Here is a 12,653-nt window from a genome sequence, read left to right on the forward strand (position 1 = left end):
ATTATGTTTTAGAACTACTTTAGCAATTAATTAGTTTTTACCTGTTCGTTTTTCTTTGTCTCTGGAGAAGAAGTCTGGGAGTCCCTGCTTAGACTGCTGCCCCCGCGACCCAGATAAGCAGAAGAAGATGAATGGATGGATAGTTTTTACCTAGTTCAGCCCAAATTGAGACCTAGAAAAGTCCTATTATAGACCAGGTGGTTCTCAGATGATCAAATATTGTTTTGGTGGGATTTTATGGGAAATGTTTGATAATTACCAAAGATGGATTTTCTCCAGCACTTAGACTGCTGTGGGGCCGACAGAGGTGAAATCTTAAGTGGATCTTTGCTGACACCTGGAGGTTAGAGTTGGAAGTTTGGAGCAACATACCAGAATGTTACGTAATGAGGGTAAATTATAAATGTCTCTCGTCTTAATCTGTTCCATTTGAAGTTTGTTGATATATTAAAAAAACTACGTATTAATATTGGTAAGAAAATGTATATCAAATAAAATAACTAAAATAAACAAAAAAAGCAAGCCTCCATGAAATGACTAATTGTTGTTCAAAATTCTGGAATCGAGGCCACTAGAGGAAAAATTAAGTAGAGCACAATTTCAAAGATTACGCGACATAGGATCTAAATCTAAGGATTTTAAGTAACAAAGGATGGACTAATTTTATCTTCAAATTGTATGAGCTTTATATAAAGTATCTTTTATGTAAATTACTTAATCTCCTTAAACAAATATAAATGGTAAATGTATTTAAACCCGGCTCCGATATTACTCATGTATACGAGTGGTTTTACTTTGCCAAAGCCTTGACGTCATATTTTGCAATATTCTGAGATTAATCCGTTTCTCCATTGAAATTACATAACGTTCCTACGAAGACTGGGAAAATGTGTATGTACGTCCCCACGATTTTTCATAACATCAAGTGATCATTATTCACAGGGAAATGCCAACTGGACTATCCTGTTACAAAAAATATTGGACTGAAATTAAACATGCACTGTAGGCTATGTCCTTGGGCCTCAAAACTCCTGCCATTGACAGAATAAATGGATACCTTTGGAGCGTACTTTTGGCGGCAAGAAAAAGGCCATCACACCTCACAGACGATCAAGGACTGGACTGACATTGTAATGGACATTTAAACTTAATTTGGAAATTGACATTTGACAAGTCTGGACTAATTGGGACTTTAATTATTCAAGTGTGCTGTGAACTTTTTATTTTTGATAATTGATGTCTACTCATGTTCTTATGGTTTTTGCCTCTATTCCAGAGTATACAAAATTTGAAAAGGGTCTACATTGTATTTTTAAACCAAGGCGAGTCTATAGTGAGGCTCTACTGACATCCAGTGGACAATGGGAGAAATGTGCATGTTTGAAGATATTTTATGATTTTTTTCATTTACACCTGGTTTACATTCACAGCAAATGAGAAAAAGGCACTCAAGAATGTATCCCAAAAAACAGGCCGATACCAAGTTTCCCAGGCTCTAAAACTAAATCATTGTCTTTTCAGAGAAGTCTAGTAGTCATTCCAATTCCTTTCAATCTATTCAATAAACGAGCAAAATAATAATTTCAAATATACTTAACACAGGCTTTTCTCATCTTTGGTCCAAAAACAAACCAATATTGTGCAGTGAAATGGATCTTCAATATATTAGCCTTATATTTTTAGAGAACATTTAGAAAAACAAACAAAAAGGAAGAAGTCCAAACAAATCAAAAGTGGTTGCGTGGGCTTTCTTCATGCCACAAACTTGTTCTTGGTGGTGGAGCTGCTCTTGGTGGCCGTGTCGGCGTGGGACTGGTACCCGATGATCACCTTCGTGGGGACACCTAACCTCTCCTTGTACACACGCCTGGGAAGAGTAAGGAAATGCGCATCAACAAAACACTTTTAAAAATAGACTTTATTGTAAGGCAGGGGTCAATAATAAATGTTTACCGAGGTCCAGATATTTCCACAAGCCGAGGTCCAGAACTTTATGGCTTTGTCACATTGCCACTTTTATATTATAATATATTATTTTTAAAGAGCATAATAAAAGGCCATGTTATTTTCCAATTTACCAGTTCATTATATTTGATCTCAAATATGATGATTTGAGGTAGAATATAAAGCCGGCATGAGATGTGAAGCAGAATTCTGCTCTAGACTTTCCTCTGCAAAAAACAATGCAGCGATGAGATTGGCTGATTTCAGTTACATGCAAAAACCTTAAAGTTCCTCTTGTTGGTCTAAAGTGCAGAAAAGTTAAGTCATCAGTCAGCGCTGCACTTTATTATTTAGTCAGAACAGAACAGAACTTCTTCCCGGTCGGACATGCCCAAAACACCTCCCCAGGGAGGCGCCCAGGAGGCATCCGGAACAGATGCCCGAGCCACCTCAGCTGGCTCCTCAAAACGTGGAAGGGCAGCGGCTCTACTCCGAGCTCCTCCTGTGTGACTGAGCTCCTCACCCTATCTCTATGGGAGCGCCCAGCCACCCGGTGGAGGAAACTCATTCCGATCGCTTGCATCAGCAATCTTGTCTTTTCGGTAATGACTTAAAAGCTAATGACCATGGGTGAGGGTAGGAACGTAGATTGACCGGTAAATCAAAGAGCTTTGCCTTTCGACTCAGCTCCTTTACCACAACAGTCCGATGCAGCGACTGCATCACCGATCCACCGTTCAATCTCACGTTCTATCCTTCCCTCACTCGTGAACAAGACCCTGAGATACTTGAACTCCTCCACTTGAGGCAAGGACTCCCCACCCACCTGGAGAGGGCAAACCACCTTTTTCCGGTCGAGAACCATGGCCTCGGAGTTGGAGGTGCTGATTCTCATCCCAGCTGCTTCACACTCGGCTGCAAACCGTCCCAGTGCAGCTGCAGGTCTGGATTTGATGCAGCCATCAGGACAACATCGTCTACAAACAGCAGAGATGAGATCCTGTGGTCCCCAAACCGGACACCCTCCGACCCTTGACTGCGCTTAGAAATTCTGTCCATAAAAACAATTAACAGAACCGGTGACAAAGGGCAGCCCTGATTAGTTTATTTATTTGAGACGGGGACAGTGCAAAATATACACTAATATCATCAGGAGAGATGCATTGTACTAGGTTGTAGCTCAAGCCAATTTCCACCTATACTAAATGTGAATTACGGGCTTATGCACAAGTTTCATGTCAAGTTTCATGGAGTCTGCCAATTAGTGACCTGGGCCGTAAGGAAAACTTGACCTCTACCTTTAACACTAGCTAGGTTTGGTCAGGATTACTTTGAGGGAGTACCAGGTGGTTGTACACTTTGACACCTTGAGTAAACTGACTCCAGTGCTGGTGGAGTTTGCAGCCTGCACGGGTCACTTGCAGATTGCCAGTTACACCAACTATTGCGGTCCATTTTTGATGACCGCCACACAGATTCACGTGGTTTTGCATGAGAATATGCGTCAAATGCATGCGAAGCTGCACCAGACCGCTGCAGTCTCCCAAAAAGTGTGAAGTCCTCTCTGTAGTGTGCATGTCTCACCCTATGTAAGATAAGATAAGATATTCCTTTATTGTCCCACATGGGGAAATTTCATTGGTGCAACGCAGGTAGATACAGAGGTAGATACAGAAGAACAGATCACTTATAGGAAGTCTGAAAAACACTTTCAGTAGAAGATCTCCTATAAATAAATAAAAACTCCCATAGACAAATAAATAAAATAAATACCATTGCATGTGATCACGACAGTAATTGCACATGAATATGTGTCACGACAGCACATAGACTGCACATGAATTTCACAGTAATTGCACATGAATTCCAACAGCAATTGCACATATGACAGAATTGCACATCAGTATTAGGTTAGGTCAGTATTGTGAGTGTTCAGTACTAACAGTTTTTGTTATAAAGTCTGACAGCAGCAGGAAGGAAAGACCTACGGAACCTTTCCTTCACACAGCGAGGGTGGATCAGTCTCTCACTGAAGCTGCTCTCCAGAGCGGAGAGAGTGTCCTGCAGGGGGTGACACTCATGGTCCAGCATAGATGTGAATCTAGCCAGGACCCTCCTGTCCCCCACCTCCTGCACCGAGTTCAGAGCACAGCCCAGGACGGAGCTGGACTTCTTGATGACTCTGTCCAGCCTCTTCCTCTCCCTCTCCCTCTCTGTGATGCTGCTGCTCCAGCAGGCCACACCGTACAGGAGGGCTGATGCCACCACAGAGTCGTAGAAGGTCTTCAGGAGTGGCCCTGTCACTCCAAAAGACCCGAGTCTCCTCAGGAGGTAGAGCCGACTCTGGCTCTTCCTGTACAGTGCGTCTGTGTTATGAGTCCAGTCCAGTTTGTGGTTCAGATGAACACCCAGGTACTTGTATGAGTCCACTCTCTCAATGTCCCGTCCCTGGATGTTCACTGGTGAGGGGGCAGCGGGGTGGCGTCTGCGGAAATCCACCACCATCTCCTTGGTCTTCCCCGCGTTGATGAGGAGGTGGTTCCGCTGACACCAGTCCACAAAGTCCTGTGCCAGTCCTCTGTACTCCGCGTCATCGTCGTCCGTGATGAGTCCGATGATGGCAGAGTCGTCAGAGAACTTCTGCAGGACACAACTGTCCGTGTCATGTCTGAAGTCTGCAGTGTAAAGGGTGAAGAGAAAGGGCGCGAGGACAGTGCCCTGGGGCACCCCCACACTGCAGGTCCGAGTGTCAGACACACAGTTCCGGGCTCTCACAAACTGGGGTCGGTCTGTGAGGTAGTCCAGGATCCACTCTGCCAGGTCATACTCCACACCAGCCGTCTCCAGCTTGTCCCTCAGGAGCAGCGGCTGGATGGTGTTGAAGGCGCTGGAAAGATCGAAGAACAGAATCCTCACAGAGCTGCCAGGCTTTTCCAGGTGAGAGAGAGAGCGGTGCAGCAGGGAGATGACGGCGTCCTCCACTCCGATGCCAGACCGATATGCAAACTGCAGCAGGTCCATGGCTGAGCTCACGGTGGAGCGGAGGTGGTCCAGGACTAGCCGCTCCAGTGTCTTCATCAGGTGGGACGTGAGAGCCACTGGCCTGAAGCTGTTGAGGTCTTTGGGGCGCGGTGTCTTAGGCACAGGTACCAGACAGGAGGTCTTCCAGACCTGTGGTACCACCCTCAGCTTCAGGCTCATGTTGAAGACATGCTCCACAACTCCACACAGTTCATCTGCGCAGGACTTAAGGAGCCTGGGGCTGATGCCATCAGGTCCTGCTGCTTTCCTCACTTTAATCCTCTTCAGCTCACTCCTCACCTGTGCTGCTGTGACAGTCAGTGGATGGCAGGGGGACCGTGTGCTGGGGGGGATGGGTGAGTCCAGGCGAAGTGGGGAGCTGATGATCCGGGGCAGATAAGCGAAGAGGAACAGATGCAGGGCATTGTCCAGCTGTGGAAGAGGGAGCATGCAGCTGTGCAGGGGGAGGGACGGGTGATCGATCAAACCTCAAGAAGTGAGCATTTAAAATCATTCACCCACTGTAGATCCCCCTCTGTCTGGGCAGGGGGGATTTTGAAGCCCGAGATGGTTTTCAGGCTCCTCCACACTCCCTGAATGTTCTTTTGCTGCAGCTGCTCCTCCATCCTCCTCTTGTAGCCGGCCTCAGCCTGCCTGATCTTCCTCCTCAGCTCCTTCTGCACAGTCCTCAGCTCCTCCTTGTTCCCTGACCTGAAGGCTCTCTTCTTCTCCTTCAGCAGAGCCTTCAGTTCACAGTTAATCCATGGCTTATTGTTTGGAAAACACCGCACCGTCCGGGAGGGAACAATGTTCTCAAAACAGAAGTTGATGTAGTCCGTGATGCACTCTGTGATGGTGTTGATGTCCTCCCCATGTGGGTCATAAAGCTCAGTCCAGACAGTGGTGCTGAAGCAGTCCCTCAGAGCCTCCTCGCTCTCAGCAGACCACATCCTCACCTCACGGGACACCACAGGCAGGCAGCGCACGATGGGTCCATACACAGGCCTCAGATGTACAAGGTTGTGGTCCGAGCTGCCCAGGGGAGGGAGGGGGGGAAGAAGAATAAGCCTCCTTGGTGTTGGCAAAAAACAAGTCCAATGTTCTATTCTCTCTGGTGGGGCAGGTAACATACTGGGTGTATGTTGGTAGAACAGAAGAGGGAGAAGCGTGGTTAAAGTCCTTAGAGATGAGGAAGAGAGCCTGTGGATGCTGTGTTTGCAGCCTACAAGTGCAGGAGAGCAGTGCTTCACAAGCATTTTCAGCATTGGCAGACGGGGCCACATAGACTGCGATCAAAATCACATGTGAGAACTCCCGGGGCAGATAATATGGCCTCATGCCAATAGCCAATAGTTCAATATCCTTGTTACATAGCTGCTCCCTCACTGTGCAGTGTTCGGGTTTGGACCAGCTCGTGTTCACATACACCGCCAGACCTCCACCTCTTTTCTTCAAGCATTCTCTTGTTCTGTCCGCCCGCAGCAGATGAAAATTGTCCAAACCTACAATAGAGTCTGGCATTTCTGCTGTTAACCAGGTCTCTGTGAAAATCAAGACACTGCTGTCCCTATAAATCCTCTGGGACCGCATGAGGCTCGCTATTTCCGTCATTTTATTTTGAAGGGACCTCACGTTACCCATGACTACGGCAGGAACCGACTTCCTGTTTTCTCCTCTCTTCTCTCGGAGTTTACGTCCAGCCCGTCTGCTTCGTTGCGTTTTCCTTAGGATGTCCGCCGGGATAACGTGACGATCTCCGGGTAAGACGACTGTTCTCCGCAGTTTCATTAGTTCCTCCTTTGTGTAAACGCGGTACGGCGCCGGCCGGGGGGCGGGGCCGGAGCCGGGGGACTCAGAGCCAAGACACATCGCAACGACACGACGAAAACATTCAATCCAGCCGAATAAAGTCAAAACAAGTTAATTTAAAGCGATTCCAGTGCGTGTCCCGATCGTTCGTGAAGTTCCTCTTTCAAATAAACGTGTACCGACGACACGCCGTACTTTAGCGGCGGCCGGAGGGCTCACGTCACAACAACACAACGAAAAACGCTCAAATCCAGCCGAAAAGTCAAAAACAGTTGAATAAAAAACTATTCCAGCGCGTGTCCCTATCGTATAGTAAAATAGAAAAAAATATACTAACTATATTTACAAAATATAGGAGATAAAGCACAATAAGTGTGAGAAAGAAGAGAGCGTTTACACCGGGCTGCCAGCTGTACCAGCGCCTTACGACGTATGACAAAGTGTGTGTGAGGTTCTCTCTGTAGTGTGTATGTCTCACCCTATGTGTGTGTGTGAGGTCCTTGCTGTAGTGTGCATGTCTCACCCTATGTGTGTGTGAGGTCCTCGCTGTAGTGTGTATGTCTCACCCTGTGCGTGTGAGGTCCTCGCTGTAGTGTGCATGTCTCACCCTATGTGTGTGTGAGGTCCTCGCTGTAGTGTGCATGTCTCACCCTATGTGTGTGTGAGGTCCTCGCTGTAGTGTGTATGTCTCACCCTGTGTGTGTGAGGTCCTCGCTGTAGTGTGCATGTCTCACCCTATGTGTGTGTGAGGTCCTCGCTGTAGTGTGTATGTCTCACCTTATGTGTGCCAGGTCCTCTCTGTAGTGTGTATGTCTCACCGTATGTGTGTGAGGTCCTCTCTGTAGTGTGTATGTCTCACCCTATGTGTGTGAGGTCCTCTCTGTAGTGTGTATGTCTCACCCTATGTGTGTGATGGCCTCTCTGTTCTCGTAGTCCGTGGTCCAGATGGCAATCTTGTCTCCTTTGGTGCGTACGTTAATAACCGCTCCACAGACTTCGTCGCTGTGGTCATCAAACGCCTCTCCCACCAGGCACAGGAGCTGGACACATACAAAATAGACTGGCTTCACTAAGTATATTCTGATTAGGGCTGGTAAAACGGGCATAAGGATTCTAGAACATAAACCAGTAACCAATTGTGTTCATTGCAAGAATATTACTATAGATGAAATCACAATATTAGAATTATACATCAACATGTAAAAACAGACTTCTGGTATGACGCAGGACTAGGCCAGGTCACATGTTTGCACAGAATTCTGCCATTGATACAGTAAATAGATAGTTTTGGGGGCAGGAAAAAAGGCCATGATGTTGATACAAAACTCGCCAACAATCAAGGACTGGACTGACATTGTGACAGACATCAGCCAAATGGGAAAATGACATTCAGACTTAACCTGAACATGGACAAATTGAAATTGAAAACTTTGAACTAAAGGGGACTTTTATCATCAGCATCTTCTGTTTTGCCCTGTATCCTTTACTTCCTCTGTCGAGTTTTGAGGTATTTTTTTTGTTTTTGTTTACTTACATTTCAAAACTGGAAAAAACAAAACAAAATCCTGTTCACGTTAGTTTCAAGAGTGAACAGTTTTAGTCTTATTAGATGTCAAATATAGCGCTTGAAATGTTTACGTATACCAGTTTTATGGTATAGAAGAGCTACTATACAAAACATCTCCACATATTTAGAGTCCGTTTTATATGAATTGTGATCCAATCCACAGAAACCAACACAAAATATTGAATATTGCTGCATTTTGACACTGGGGACATATGACCATGACCAGTGGTAAACTTGAGTCATACGTACCGTCTCGAGCCAGAAGCGGTCCAGGTCAGCCTTGCGCTGCTGTTTGGACAGAGTGATGAGCCAGCGGCCTCCTCTGCGGTTCCTCTCGTCCTCCCACATGGGTTCGATGCCATCCTACATTCACACACAAGGTCAGTGTAAACCCTTTAACATGCACAGTATTGTATTACATTACATTTCTGTAATTAGATAAAAAAAATAAAAATAAAAAAAAAGTCCATGATTACTTCTGTCCAACATGTGAGTATTTGTTCCATTGTATACAGCTTTAAAAATTGGACGAAATGTGAGGTGAAAACAGCTGCTTTGGTAAACTTGTTAGCATGTTCTTTATGCTATAATTATCTGAATAACTTAATATGTTATGTTAACATACCAGACACGACAGTTCGTTGTCTGTGCGTCATGTAGCTGAAGGTGTTACGTTAGCATACGTACACCTATTCACCATGTTCTCGCCTCTGTTAGTATTTTAAATTCCATTTCAAGATGAAACGTCTGTTCTTGGACTTTATCAAATAAACGTATACTCGAGTGAGACTGTTTTTTTTCTTCTCTATTATGCATTTTTTGGCTGGTGCAACTTATACTCCAGAGCAACACAAAATTAGGGAAACTACAGAGACATAAAACTTTGTTAAAAGTAAGAGCATGATAAGGTGTTAGTGGCACCTAATGCAAATACCAGTATAAGTTTACCACTGTCTACACTTTAAATGCCCTGCTCAATGTTAGCCAAAAAGCTCTTAATAACTAAGTTAATAGAACAAAGTGTAAAGAGAAGTGGCTCACCTTAAACAGAGAGTAGTCGCAGCCAGACATGAGGTTACTGGACAGCTGAATGTGGTTGTACAGTCTGAGCACAGGAGAGGGACATTTTAACACCGCTAAATCATTATAATCAGGGCACAGAAGAGAAAACCAGCTCTGCTCACGCCCAGAAGTCTTCTACGGTGTGAAACTTGGAGATGAGCCGGAGGTTGGCCTGCCACGTTTTACTTTTGTCATTCTTGAAAAACCAAAGGGCCCACCTGCAGAAAACAGGGCCGTTACAAAGCAGCTGGGATCATGCTCCGGGCCCCGCTCACTGTACTGTGGACGGAGTAAGCCATCTATATTTAGAACATTTATTTACTTTATAAGTATCAATCATAAAACGCACCTACCGCTCACCTGCAGCCGCGTGCGGCTCGTCCCCACGTTTCCGCGTGTCTAAGCGCATTGATTTATAGTTCCCTCAGTGTACGGGACAAAATGAAGACGGAGAAAGACTGTTCGAGCTGACTCAGAATAAGACGGCAATCTACGGGAGATGCTATGCGATCCGTCGCGCTAATAAACAAACGCACGTGTGTGTTGCATCAGTCCGCACGGAACTCCTCCTGAGTTCTCAAATCGCCCATTGCGCCTTTAAATAATATCTTGGACCAATACTCTGCATAAAGTCCATATGACAGTCATAATTATAAAAACAGGATTACCTGTGGTAAAACATATTCATCATAGTTTTACTTCCATTAATTTGCCATTTTGAAAATTAAAAGTTTAAAAATTACAGGAAGTAGTAGTGTCCTAAAAATGGAATCCCTCTGTGATGTCATCAATATGCGACGTACCATTGAAAACAGAGGCAGTTTACACTTAACTGACAGTTTAAACCATCATTCAACAAAATAAAAAGGTGTTTCACAGTATTATTGTTTGTCAAATCATAATTTTCGAGTTCTTGGCTCTTGTTTACAGTATGTTTGCTAGGGAACAGTTGCGCAATTAACTACCTACGTCATATTTATACAATTATAAACTTGACTTTTAAAAATGTGGACAAATAGGCAAAATGTTTTGTCAAATCTGAAATATATTTGTGTTGACCACGTTTTAGTGAAATGTGTCATCAAACCTGTCTTAAAGCCTTTAAATATAATCAAAAAGGCTAAGGTTAACCGTTATGTCGCCATTGTAGAGACATTTCCAGATCAGAACAAACATACCTATTTTGCAGTGGGTGCTTGATGTACGCCTCTGGATTGACTACTTTTGGAACACCTTTTTCACATTTCTCCTTTTTCGGATTTGTAGAAACTGAAGTTGACACCTAAATTTGCACACACACAAAAAACAAATTACAATTACATTTATTAACCTAAATGTGTGACGCTAGTAATTCTTCTACAGGCGAAGTTTTCTGTAGCAAAACCATTATTTACCCAATAATAACTTTTTTTAAAGCGAAAAAAAATCACTCGTGCCTGTTTAGGAAAAGCACAGTAAATTCAATAGTAACTTAATCATTTGAAAAAATATATAATTTTTCTTAGTAAAACGTCCAACTACGACTCCACTAATTGTGAATATTTTTGCGGCATTTAGACAAGTGAACAGAACTCAAAATATTATGTAATTTAATTTGAAACACAATCAAATCATTAATTTAATTTGACTGAACCAGACAAGTTTACAGCATCTTCCACGAGTGACCAAACCTTTATTTACTTTTCAAAGGCCTTTACAACCTCTACTTTCTCCATCACTTTAGTTCAGAAATCATGTGTATTTTGTTGAACGTTCTGAGGTCATCGTGCGGTGGAGTATGGGAGCGTCCCTTTAACTTTAGGTGCAAACCGTAGATGGTTTGAGGGGGATGAATAAGTTAAAAATGACTGGACCAAAGCTAAACTAAGTGTTGTGTTTGAATGTACAAAAGCAGCGCTGCACTCACCACTAACGCGGTCGCCATCTTCACCGCTCGCGGCTCTTTGGAGCTCGTCACGAGCCAAACACTGATTAGAGCAGGTGGGCGCCCGCACTGCGCATGCGCATTCACAGCTGCAGCGCTTCTTTTACTTTAGTCCAATTCAATTAAATCTCACCATTAACGATAACAATTTAATAAATAGACAACGTTATATCATGTATTTATTCTAAGTGACTTTGCGTACAAAACTGGAGATATAAAGGCTAAATACCAGAAAACATTTAACAAGAAGTACCTGACCATATAGGGAGTGTCTACAGAGCCGCGGCGCGGCCGAAACTGCTAGGCTATTTGAGTCTAGCCACGGCATATGGTGCAGTAAAAGTATATGTGGTCAGTGAATTACTGACCTACCAAACATAAAACCTTCAGACATTGACAACTCAAGAGTTTACTTTAAAATGTGTTCTTATGTACACATAAGCGTGTTGCCCACAGCTCCTTTAGGTTCCCCAGGCTTGGACATGTCTATTATTTCATAATTAATTATCTTTATTTAACCAGGAAAGTCCCACTGAGATGCAACATCTTTGTCCTGGCCCCAGAGGTGAGGAGCCTACACGTTTTACTGCCTAAATATTCTCAAAGGTTCTAAGCACAGCAGGATGTGACTCATGTTAGCATGCGTTTTGCAAATGAGTGCTCTTCACAAGAGAAAACACACTGTATTTTGAGTAAAAACGTGAAACCCATTTTGTGTTACATTTCCCTCCCCAAAAAAATTCCAAAGAACACCTGAATGACTTTTTTTTTTAAGACTAATACTTATAAAAAAGCGAAGAAAACAGAAAATAAAATGTGTTCGCACAGAAGAAAGCCCTGCTGGACCAAACCTTTGGTGCATGCGTTATGTCCACAGCCATGATGCTGGCTTTCCACTTTTTTATGAAAGCACAAAGGGCCTTGGATTTTTGTATTTGACAATATGTAACAAATAATATTGGTTACACATTTATTTATTATTATCCAAAACAAATCAGTTTTCTGGGATAGGCTCCAGTCACCCGCGACCCCAAAAGGGAACAAGCGGTAGAAAATGGATGGATGGATGGATATTTTGCATAGAAGTACAACCCTTCCCTTTACTAGATGTGCATTTGACAAAGGATTTTATTTGCACTCTTCAATTTTAACATTGTTTGTTATTTCTGTCGTGTCTGATTTTAATGCATTTTTTCCTGGTGTGTGAAGCACTTTGAATTGCCTTGTGTACAAATTGTGCTTACCTTGTCTAATACACTACATTGTTGAACAAAAGCATTTCAATAACCATATATAAAGTACAGTGAATTACAAAATAACACACGG

At 43.6% G+C, this 12,653-nt stretch overlaps 1 protein-coding gene across 1 annotated transcript; it reads right to left on the reverse strand.

Moving 5' to 3' along the window:
* Nucleotides 1–1,481: 1,481 nt before the first annotated feature.
* On the reverse strand, nt 1,482–11,351 carry LOC140349099 (eukaryotic translation initiation factor 4E-1A-like). The gene is made up of 7 exons (XM_072435323.1): nt 11,310–11,351; nt 10,582–10,685; nt 9,526–9,621; nt 9,383–9,446; nt 8,591–8,704; nt 7,675–7,814; nt 1,482–1,867 (listed from the first exon to the last, which is right to left on the reverse strand). The coding sequence occupies exons 1-7, from the start codon at nt 11,325–11,327 to the stop codon at nt 1,753–1,755; spliced, it is 651 nt and encodes a 216-aa protein (XP_072291424.1). The 5' UTR covers nt 11,328–11,351; the 3' UTR covers nt 1,482–1,752.
* Between the last annotated feature and the right edge of the window lie 1,302 nt (nt 11,352–12,653).

Source organism: Eucyclogobius newberryi, unplaced genomic scaffold (genome assembly GCF_026437365.1).
Source record: "Eucyclogobius newberryi isolate DKJ021-1_F unplaced genomic scaffold, fEucNew1.0.hap1 SCAF_11, whole genome shotgun sequence".
NCBI classification, from domain to species: domain Eukaryota; kingdom Metazoa; phylum Chordata; class Actinopteri; order Gobiiformes; family Gobiidae; genus Eucyclogobius; species Eucyclogobius newberryi.

Coding starts and splice junctions, on each gene's coding strand:
- LOC140349099 (XM_072435323.1), bottom strand. Junction 9,622..10,581: donor AAGCACCCACTGCAAAATAG/GTATGTTTGTTC, acceptor TGTTTTCTGCAG/GTGGGCCCTTTGGTTTTTCA. Junction 8,705..9,382: donor GCGACTACTCTCTGTTTAAG/GTGAGCCACTTC, acceptor GTGTGAATGTAG/GATGGCATCGAACCCATGTG.